Below are 11,410 nucleotides of genomic sequence, written 5' to 3'. Positions count from 1 at the left end.
GTTTAGAGTTATGTCTCTCTTGTTTTGTCTGCCTGCTGTTGGATGTTTAATGCAGAGCAACGCCACCAGTGACTGCAAACACCACCGCCTCCAGAATATCGGGGGAAACAGTGGTCTGGGGAGGGAGGGATGGGCGTCATTCAGAGCATCACCCCGGCAGCCTGCTCCTCAGAGCTGAGAGCTGAGATCTGAGGGAAGAAGCCATGACCAGCCCGCAGAGGACCGGTCCTCTCCGCAGGCACGTAGGTGTTGGGCTTCCCAAAGCTCAACCTCAGGGACCTGCTCCGAAGCCACCACAACCCACACGTCGTTGCTGTCATTGCTGTCGCCTTCGGGCTGGATCCACAGGGCAGCTGGAGGCTGCTCTTCCCCACACGTGAAGCACCTTTCCCAGTCATGCCACCCAGTTCCTGGCCTGTGTATGGAGAAAATCCTTTTGAAGGCTCAAAGGTGGCCTCGGTGTTGTCTTCTGGTGAATTTTATTGATTTGAGCAGCGTCTTAGTTCACAACCTCTCAATTTTTTTATGCCTGTTTCAGGGGAAATGTACCTTTTATAACCATAGCAGCACTGGCAGCGTGTGATCCCCCTTTATTTACACGGTTTATCTCTTCCTACCTCTGGCTTTGGATAAGTGGCTGGTAACAAAGGTTTGTTATCACCAAATAAATGTTCTGATGTGGCACCTTAGAAAAGTCACCGGTTGGTTGGCAAGGAAAACTTTTTGATCCAAAACCCTGTGCAACTGGTAAAGAACCTGAAAATAAGAACCCTTTATTTTCCCTGTAACTGCAGGTCACTGCTGGAGTTATTTGTGGCTTTTGTAAGCATGGGGTGATCCTCGCTTTTGTGTGACCACGTGTTTATGTGGCCTGGCAGGACTTCAGCTGGCAGGGACTGATGACATGCCAGCAGTCGTGCTGTGCCAGCTCTGTTGGAGATACGACCCAAGCTACTTCCCTTTAATGCCCCCCCTCCTTTTTTTTTTTTTTTTTTTTTTTTTTTTTTTGAGGTGGGGAGGAATAAAGGGGGGGAAGAATGTGTTCCTCAGCCAGAAAATGCACAATAACCTTTGAATAGCCCTCCTCTCCGGGGTTTTTTCCTTTCCTTGTGTCAACAGCCAGCAAGCTTTTACTTGCACTGGGTATGTCACCTGGAGCTACTGACATGGAGCTGGTGAACGGCATCCAAAACGTGCTTCCAGTGCCTGGCACGGGGGATTGCAGGACAAACAGCGTTGGGAAGAGGCTGCAAGGGATGGAGGACAGCATCACCTGCTACACGGGAGCTGTGAATGTACCACTTGCCCTCCTTGCTGGCACTGCTGTGCAGAGCAGCTCGCTGCTCACCTCGCTGTAAGACGTGTGAAGATGAACGCTCCCCTTGCTGCAACTGACCTTTTCCACGTGCTCTTTCCTCTACCAGCCCGTGGGGAGGATGTGGTCACCCCCGTTCCACTAGAAGCCTCAAATATCTTCCCCCAGCCTTATCTCCTCGTGGCTCTGCCACGCAGGTGACGGGCTTTGGCGTGCGGCTGCCCGGCGGCAGGCAGGCGCAGCTGGCACCGAGCGGGCTGAGGGCTGGGGCAGCAGGAGCAATGAATCCAGTGTCCTGAGTCAACACCCGGGGGCTGAAGCACCCCCCCAGCGCTGCCAAGCCGACCCCTGGTACAGTGTCTGCGCAGGGGTGATCACACCCCAACTGCAGCAAGGGAGCGGCTGCTGGCTCCTGTTTCTAAGCTTTCCGTGACCTGATGCGTTCATCACTTGGGCCAGCTCGGAGATTAATTAAGCGGGTAACAGCAGGGGAGAGGGGAAGGTATAATTTAAAGTTGTCAAAGTATTTTAAAGCAAGTTTTGGAAAAAAAAGCTGCTACCTTACATAAGGTAAAGGAACTGGATCGGTTCTCTCTGTAATCTCCTTGTCTAGCATGGCAAAAATGAAACGTCCTGCCCAGGGACATGGACTGGACATGAAAAAAAATGCCATTTTTAGCTCATGTAGAACTGAAAGTGAAGAGAACCCTGGAGTTCTGCATGGGAGGTGACAGCTCTGTTTACTGATGAAGGCAGGGATAGAAGGTTGAAATAACTGGCCTTAGAGTCTTATTAAAAAAATGTTACTCTTAGTTCTTCATAGATTTCACAGGGTGAGGAAATATTAGTTGGGTTTTTTTGGTAGAATGAAGAAAACCTCCCTATTTGCCCCCCAGATATGTGTGTCTGTTGCATCCTTGGCCAAACAGGTGATTTAGCTCCGGGGAGAGGAAAGCTTCTCAGTTAACTGTGGAAGTGTCTGGAGGAGCAGCATGCAGCCAGTTAGATGATTTATTTGCCTCCACAGGTGTAGTCAGTATTTTCATCTGTGTTGGGCTTAACATGGAGAGGTGCTTCTTTCTTTCCCGTCTGGGTGCTCACCGAGGAGCTGGTGCCTTGGCAGCCTGCCTCACCACGCACCGTTAACAGGACGTGAGACACAGCCTTAGAAAGGTCGGGGTTTGTGCAAGAAACAGGGAATGCTCAGGTATGACAATTTTCCCATTTATAGTTATATATATATAAAAATGTAGCTGCTGTTCAGTTTATACCAAAAGGTGCAGAAAACCTGATCTCAGCCCAGCTGTACGAAGCGCTGCCGCCGGCATCAGCTTCCCACCGGGGCTGCCTGCACGGGGGAGCTGCTGCTGAGCAGCAGCCAAAGGTGTTTGGCGCTGGATCCAACCTCTGCAGAGGCCTGAGGGGCCCTGCTGGCACCTGACCCACGGACTCAGCCCTGGGCTGGCACGGAAAACAGCGGTTTTCCTTCCCTGCGGGAAGCACAAGGGAATATGGTCGCGGCAGCGCGGGCAGAGGCAGGGGCTGAGTGCCGATCCGCCTCGGCGCGGGAGCTGCACAGCACAGCCTGCTCCGGGGGGGTGGGCTGGGTGCTGAGACACATCCAGACCTTTTATCTGCTGGAAAGGACCAGCAAGACCATCCACCCTGCTAACTGCTCCTTGTATAGGCTGCTGAGAGTCCCTCACCGCTGTGACAACAGGGATCCTGGGCCACCAGCAGAAGGGAAAAGCACCGACGTTTAGCACATGAGGAATGACGGGGCCTCAGCACGCGTACCAAATTATTTATTTGTATCAAAAAAAGCTGGCTTAATGACACGTGTTTGGTCAGGCACCTCAGGATTTCTTTTAAGGACAACAACAGCGAAAACAAACAGGAAAAAACCAAAACCCCCCAAACCACCACCACCAAACAACAAAACACCCCTGCCCACAAAAGCCAGGAGGACTAATGTAGTGACAGCGTCGTGTAGAAAACGTGTGAGTAGTGAAGAACAAAACGGGCTGCGTTAGGCAGCGCAGCTTTGCATAGTTCATGGGCAATTAATCTGATTTGGCTACAGTGGATGTGTAAAACCACAGCCCCCATTAGCTATAGCAGATGTCGCAGCTCCTATCCCTTCGGAAGAAGCCGTCGGCGGCGGGCGGCAGGCAGTCCGGGCAGCCCGCGCTGGGGCAGGGGCAGCACTGCGGGACCCTGCTGTCCCCGTGGGGCTGGGCGCCGCAGGCTGTGCAGCAGCAGGCTGGGGGGGGGTATGGGGAGGGGGCATGGCAGGACCACTCCTCCGCTGGGTAGCCCCAGGTCTTGGTGTCCAGAGAAGGTGGGCTGGGGGTCAGCGGGGTGAGGGGAGAGAGCTGAGGAGGGGAGCAGCTGTAGCTGAGTGGGCTGGGCAGGTCGGCTGGGCTGGGGGATCCGGCAGCCTGGAGTTTGAAAGGAAAAAAAACCAAACCAATAACCACCAGGACAGGGTTTCAGGGTGTCATTTGGGGAAAAGCGGGCAGCAGTCGGGATTTCTGTGCCGTTTTCTCACGAGGGTCCGGCTGCACAGGGAGGGGGTTTGGCCCTTGGAGGCTTGGAGCCAAGAGGCGTTGGGGAGCTTCCCTACGAGCGAGACAACTGCTAGCGGGAACGGGGCTGTTCTTCCCAAAAGATCTACAGGATCTGTAGAAGGGACATTCCCCGTTCCCTGCTCCCGATGGGAAACCATCCGGACGAGCAGCCTGCGATGCTGTGGCTCTACCCCGTGCCCCTAAAAGCAGCCGCATTCCCGACTCAGCTTGCTGCTGTTCTGCCCCGGGATGCAGCCGCCTTCCCCATCCTCCCCCTGTGCGCCCCCCTGGCTGCCCCCCGGCACACAACGCTTACCAGGCTCTGGCTGAAGCACAGCGGGACCGGCTGGAAGGTGTCTGGCGTGTAGTGTGAGGATGGCTGGAAAGCACCGAAGGCTGGGTCTAAGGACGCGTCTGCCTGCAGACAGGAATCCACCAGCTGCTCCAGGTAGCTAGGGCTTTCTTCGCAGGAGAGGCAATTTGAAAGCTGCCACGATGGGCAATAGTTGGGAACAGAAGAGATGGGTTCTGCATCAAAAGGTGCTAGGAGAGAAGGTAAACCAGACAGCAGCAGGTTATTCAGAATCTGTCTCCATAAAGGGCAGGTGTCACCCCAGGCCAGGTTTCAGTACGCCCATACGTTCGGTAGACCCTATGGATTTAGACAAAGAAAATGGCCCTTCAAGCTCAAGGTGAATTTTCTAGGGAAGCAGACACCAGGAGGAGGATGTTGAAAAGCATGCAAGTAACGCGGGGAACTCCAGTCCCTGGAAAGCTCCAAAGCTTTTTAAATACTGCTGGAAACTCTTCTGGCTCCAGCTATTTTGGACAGGGATCCAGATGGAAACTCCCGCAGGCTCTTGACCCTCTGGCTTCCCTGAAAGTGTCAACTGTAACAGACCCAGAAGCTGCCACGCGCTGATTCATGTTTCAGCTCGGCAGATGGCTCGCGTCCTTGTCTCACCCATTCTCCAGATGCAGGGTAGCTACATCTGCAGGAAGGAGGGGATAGCAGAAGAATAATTTGCTCTTTTACCCTCAAAACAGCCAGACAGGAGACAAATTTCTAAGCAGATGAAATGGAGCGCATCAGTGATAATGTGGCATCGCATCCACAGAGAGTTCCTGGCAAAAGCGCGAGTTCCTGGACGGCTGCGGGGTCCGACCCCGCTGTATGGCCGCACGCTCGCGGGGCCGTGAGAGCTCACGGTGGAGCTGACTGCTCAGGATGACTGTCTTTCCACGCTGTGTTCACATATGGCTACAAGCAAAGCCCTGTCCCCGTGGAGGGGCACAGGTCTGCAGGCGATGGCACTGCCCGTGGGCAGAGTCACCCCAAGCCCCAATCCTTTGCGGGTTCAAGGTGGCAGCGTTCAGCGGGGTGTGGGGAGGGAGCGAGAAGCACCCAAAATACATAAACAGAGACTTTAAAAAGCTTTGGTATGTCTCACATTTCTTTATTAACATAAGGAAATTCATTCCCAAATATTGGTGATTTAATAGTTTCCTTGTCCGTACAATGTATATATTCACACCTGCCTAACCTTTTAGGTCTGTCTGCTTTGGCTGCAGAATAATTGAAGGATCTGTGAGTCCAAAGTGCTATTATCCCCGCCTCTTTCCCCTTTCCTTAGATGTTCCCAGAGAGGAGGAAGAAACTCTAGCTTGCTGCAAACCTGACACTCCCCACTGCTATGGACGTTGCCAGGAGAGTGAGAACAGCCACCTCTGCGGGAGCTCAGCAAGGTGCTCCGGGGTGACCTGACCCTCCCGCTCCAGCCAGACCCGCAGGCAGCCTGGAGACGGTGATGCCAGCAGTGTCATTCCCTAGGGGATGCACATCCCTTCCTGATGGGACACTGGCTCCTTGCTGGGGGAAAAATAAACTGCACACACGAGAGCACGTGAGCGTGCTCCTGAACAGGTAATATGTGCCCTGCTGGCCGCCCAGCACGCTCACCCGTGTGTCACGGGCCGCTTGCAGGTGCTGCTCGGCTGTATTGCCCGGTACCTGGTAGTGCCTGCCTCAACCAAGGGCTGCGGGAAAAACTGGGAAGTGGGGGTGGGAAGGGACGTGTGGATGGGCTTTGTACTAACCTGGGTGAGGAGGTGATACAGACTCCGAGAACTGGATGCTGCTGCTGCCCCAAGGAACCTGGCCAAAGAGAAGGGAAGAAGAGGAATTGTAGATACTGTAACATATGGGAGCGTTTTTCTGCATGCTGAGGTGAGTCGAGATTTTGCTTCAACCTCTTTATGTAAACCTGATTTACCTCACGGCTGTGACACGGAAAACTTCCCTAGTGCTGACAGAACAAGATGAATGTGCATAACATGATTTTTCCCTGAGCCTGTAACAGCACTGGAGGAGCACACCACCAACCTGGTGTAAAGTCCTTGATTCCAACCACAGCATTAATTAATTAATTCAGCAGAGATGTGGCTGCCTTGGAAAGCAACTTCGAAAGATGTGGCTGCCTTCATTTCTAGGACTGTGAATTCCACAGTGAAGGGATGCCCAAGAATTTGTAGGGATACACACGATTAGGAATGAGTAATTAACAAATTGTAGTGATAACTCTTGAAACATGACTAAAACACTTGCAGGTATCCCCATGGCTGGGCATCAGACTGGGTCACCGTGCTCGGCGCTGATGCCATCTGAGGGCCAGCTCTGACGCTGCTCCCCGCTCCACCGCAGCTACGTGCCCCTGCGAAAACGGATCGTCACATTTTCTAAGTGCTGCTGGAAGCTGAAGCGGACAGATCAATCTGTTCCAGGAACCTGACCTGCTGGAGGGGAGAAATCCACCCCAAAAGCAACGGGAGTTTTGATGCTCATTGTCATGGACTAGGATTTTACTCTGCAAATACAAATACTGGGGTTGGGTTTTTTCCCTCATTTTTAATTCACGCAGGCTTCCACTTCAACTTAATTCAAAATGCCCTCGAGTCAGTGGCTCATTTCTCTAGCAACACCACCTTAGCGCCTCCCTGTGCATTTAATTCATTAAAGAGCAGCTGCTCGGGGCTGCCGGAGCCTGTGGGGCTGTTGGGCTGCCCCTCTCCTCGCTGGCTGCAGGTGCGGGACAAGGCAGACCCAGCCCTGCCACTGGCAGCAGAAGTTTTCGGTTCAGCTTTTTCCAGTGCACGGAGGCAACGCATCCCACCAGCACGACCCCTGGGAACCCTCCAGGACAACTCGTGCCTCCTGCGGATCACACAGGTATCCTGCACTGCCACGTCCCACTTTTTCCTGCTTGGGCAAACGGAGCGCTGCCTGAACTCCCTGTGGGAAGAGACAGGCAGCCCCCAGGAGCCCCCCAGGCTGTTTCCATTAGGGCTGGGGGCGAGGAGCGACCCAGCAGTGCCAAAGCCCCGCAGTCTGTGCCCTGCTCACCCAGGCCACTCCGCCCCTGGCTCCCAGGCTGACCAGCTTTGTGTGCCATCAGCGGCAACGCGGCGCAGGAGGTGGGAGATGAAATCTGAAAACCATCCGAAGCTGTCATGAACCAGGAAGAAGTAATGATTTACCAGCTTCTTTATGCAAATCCCTGGAGTGGCTGGAGCCACAGGACTCCTACAAAGACTGGAGGAGCGAGTGAGAAAGAGAGAGAGCGTACACATGTGTGGACACACACGCACAGATCTCCATCCCCTCCTCTAGAGGACGCGGGGCTGGGCGCTGCCCAGGTGATACTGAAAAATGCTGGAGACCTGAATTCAGTCAAGCACACTTGAATGTTATGCTGAGGAGCCCTAACGGCGCAGGATGGAGCCCTAACGGCGCAGGGTGGAGCCCTATCGGAGCAGGATGGAGCCCCGCTTAAGGGGTCTTTGCCCACCCCTTGTCTTCTTCCTTTCTGTCAGCCAGAATCTCTGGCTGTTGCCAAGTCCCCATTTCCCAAACCCTCTCCAGTGCCCAGGAGCTGCTGGTGCATGTCACCTCTGGTGCCTCCGTGTCCTGCCTGATCCAACTGGACAAGGGAGAGCATCCAGGGGCGGGGGTGGGTGAAAGCAGCTTCCTGGGGGGCTGAGACTTGTGGAAAAGGGGGAGGTTAGGGGAGGTTTAGCGTGGCAGAGCTGTGCACTGGTTGCTCCTCCAAGCTGCACAGGCTGGAGCAAAGGTGTGCCCTGGGCATGATGCTGCGGAACAGCACGGTGCATGCCTCAGCACCACCAGGCCACCTTTTAAATGGGAGCCGGTGATCACCGCCTGCCTTGCTCATCCAGCACAATGATACTGGAGGTGCTGGGCTAACTGTAAGTTGGACTGAAATTTGTTGGCGTGGGCCTTCCAGCCCTGAGCGAACTGCGTTCCTGGAGTACCAGCTCTGCCTGCTCCCTGCGCTGCTGGCTCAGGCCATCACTACTGCTGTCACCCTGCACAAATGTTCTTCTCCCCCATCCTCAGCAACCTGCCACGCTCCGACCTGGGCAGCCTCCTTGGCCCAGAGATTACAGTTTTGGCAAAAAAAAAAAAAAAAAAAAAAAGACCGAGAGAAAAGAGACAAAGCAGACACCGAAAGAGTTTTACTTACCGCTGGACCGGTTGCTGCTTGTCGTGCTCTTCTCTGCTGCAGTAACTCCTTCACTGTGATCTTTACTCGAACACCTTGATACACCTTAGGCTTTCCTGAAAGAATGTGTGGAAAAACACTTTACAAGGTGGGAGGCTTTCAGAGGATACAGCAAGCCCAGCACGTTTTCAGGCACGCTCCACACAGAGTGTCCAAAGTTAACATGTTTCACTGGTCACTGTTAAGTCACTTGTAATCACAGTTTACGTAGCCCTCTAATGCCAGTTACTCAAACCTGTGACAAGCAGACATTTATGAGAAAGCTGGTGTGAATTATATTTAGTAGCCACACACATTCTATGCTTTTCTATCTCCTTCTCCCCGCTACCCACCCCCCAGCCCTCCTAACACCGAGCCACATCTGGTGCTACCACTGAATTTATCTAAATTCCTATCATATCTGCCACTCTTAGGACCTGAAAATAAATGTGGGAAGCACTTCACCTGGCAGGTGAACGCCAGGAATACAACAATGGAAACACGTGGGCAGTTACTCAGAGGGCTAAACAAAACACAAATAAACACCACCACTTCCATGAATCACTTCTTGCAAAGCCTGGATGATCCCTGTATTGTGCTGGCTCTGTACAACTCCCATCTATTTCAAATAAGCATTTACGTTGCCTTTAATCCAGCCAAAGGCAATTAGCAGCCCTCCCTCGCTGCCTGATGAGGGACCTGTCCTGGGAAATCACTTCCACTTGGTGATCCCGGTAAAATCCTTAAAGCCTCGGCCCGTTCTGTTCCTGCCCTGACTCTCTGCTGCTGTTTTCAGCCAGTAGCAGATCCCCCAGAACGCAGCGCCGGCCCATCCTTCCAGGCAGCCCCCAGCCCCCGGGGGGCAGCCCCCAACCCCCGCGGCTGGTGGGCAGGTCCCTGCCCCGCACAGCTCAGAACCCCCCCCGCCCCACTGCGGGCACTGCCCTCCCCTGGGGGGGGACCCCTCCCCACTGCCGGGGGGTGCGCAGCATCCTCGCCCTCCCGTGCGCCCACCCGTGCCCCGCCGTGCACCCACCCTCAGCCTCCTGTGTGCCCCCCCTCGCCCTGCCGTGTGCCCCCCCTGTGCCCACCCTCAGCCTCCTGTGTGCCCACCCCGTGCCCCCCCTCGCCCTGCCGTGTGCCCCCCCCCGTGCCCACCCTCAGCCTCCTGTGTGCCCACCCCGTGCCCCCCCTCGCCCTGCCGTGTGCCCCCGGACATGCCCCACGGGGCTGGGGTCCCCGCGGGCTGAGCCGGGGCCGCCCCGGGGGGGGTTGCTGCTCTGGGCGGCGGGGGGTGTGTGTGTGGGGGGATGTCGTTCATCCCCCGGGTTTTTGTCTCTATTCGACAAAGATGGAGAAAACGGGGGCAGGGTGACGGTGCCAGGGACACCCGGCAGCCCCTCCTGCGGCCGGGGGTTCGCGCAGCGCCCCCGGCTCCGCCGTGCGCAGGGGCCGGGCCGGGGGCCGGCGGGGGCGAGGCGCGGGCACACCCCCGGGGGGGCGGGCTGCCGGCAGCCCCTCGGGCTGGGGGGGCAGGGGCAGGGCGGGGGGCGCTGCGGGCGAGCCGCGGGGTGGCCGGGGCGAGCTGCCGGGCGGCAGCGGGGCGACAGGCGGGCGGGGTGCTGCGGGCCAAGGGCCGCCCGGGGAGGGGGCACGGTGCGGGGCGGGGGGCTGCGCTGGCAGCGCCTCCCCGCCCGGGAGCCACGGGGATGGGCGCCGGGGGGCGAGCGGCGCCGGGCTCCCCCCCCGCCCCCAGCCCTGCCCCCCCCGGCACCCGGCGGGCCCGACCCCCCCGCCCGGCCCCGCTGTCGGAGCAGCCCCGGGGGCGCGGGGCGGCCTTACCGGACATGCTGGGCGGCAGCGGGCGGCCCTCCCCGGCGGCAGCGGCGGCCCCGGCCCGGCCCCGGGGCAGGTGATGGGGCAGAAGGAGACGGGCTGGAAACTGGGGGGCGCAGGGAGCTGCTCGCCCGGTGGCGATGGCAGGTGGATCCCGCCGGGTCCCTGTGGGATCCCCACGGGTATATGTTTGAGTTTTTCTCTCCTAATGCCAAGTATTTAAAACCTCTAGAAACCAATGATTTGACAATCAATGATTGCGCGATACTTTCAATTTGAATATTCAAAGGCTCCACAAAATGGGCTATCTTTTGGTGAAACCCAGCACATCCCCATCTAGCAGAGGGTCTGGGGGAACAGCGTGCGGCGGGGCCACCCTGCCCGCCCTTTGCTTTTGGGACATTTCCCCGGTTTTATCCATCCTGCCCCAAACGCAGCAGATGCCTCCAAACCGGCTCCGTATTTTCCCCTCGGACGCCCAGGCTGGGCTCCAGCCCTCTCAGATTTCATTTGCTACTTGCAGAGAGGGCTCTGCAAGGGACCAAACCGTTTTTTGCACAGTTTTCCATGTTTTAAGGCTAAATACTAAGGTTTGGGGCCAAACTGGCTGTGGCCAGGCCTGGTGTAATGAAGAGGCTGCCCCTGGGTAGCTGAAGCTCCCTGACCCGGCTCCATCCCGCAGCACTGCCTTCCCTCTGCCCACCCGCTGGGCTTATATTGGATGGGTTTTGTGTGTTTTCCCCTAATTCAGGCCATTCGCTCACTGCACACATGGCCCCTCTCTCCTTACACGCTCAGACTGCCCTGCACGCAGCCAGTGCCAGGGTTTCAGCTTGTGGTGGGATGACACCGGGTTTGGACCACCCCCCCCATCACTGTATGACACTGATGGCGCTGGGGCTTTTAGGCTGCGGTGAGATTGTCCCCTCCGAGCACCGCAGGCTGTGCCATGCCGCGGGGACAGCTGGCTGAAGCAGAAAGCAGGCCAGGCTGTTAATAATCTACCAGCACTTCAGTTTGGCTATTGTTGCCGCTGAATCTTTTCCTTTAAGTTGAACAAATACGCCGGATTTCTGCGAGGAGCGGTCACAGCGGCGTCGCCGTTCCTTGCATGGCAATGGGCTCCCGGC

At 56.4% G+C, this 11,410-nt stretch overlaps 1 protein-coding gene across 1 annotated transcript; it reads right to left on the bottom strand.

Moving 5' to 3' along the window:
• Positions 1-46: 46 nt before the first annotated feature.
• Positions 47-8,546, bottom strand: POU2AF3 (POU class 2 homeobox associating factor 3; the record flags this gene model as incomplete). Its single annotated transcript, XM_055819492.1, has 3 exons — positions 47-115; positions 4,202-4,498; positions 8,268-8,546. Coding segments are annotated over 3 exons (645 nt in total), but the record flags the coding sequence as incomplete, so codon positions are not given.
• Positions 8,547-11,410: the final 2,864 nt, after the last annotated feature.

The sequence above is a fragment of the Falco peregrinus genome, chromosome 15 (assembly GCF_023634155.1).
Source record: "Falco peregrinus isolate bFalPer1 chromosome 15, bFalPer1.pri, whole genome shotgun sequence".
Lineage (NCBI taxonomy): Eukaryota > Metazoa > Chordata > Aves > Falconiformes > Falconidae > Falco > Falco peregrinus.
The sequence above is the reverse complement of the archived record's forward strand: the minus strand, read 5'-3'. Positions and strand labels throughout refer to the sequence as shown.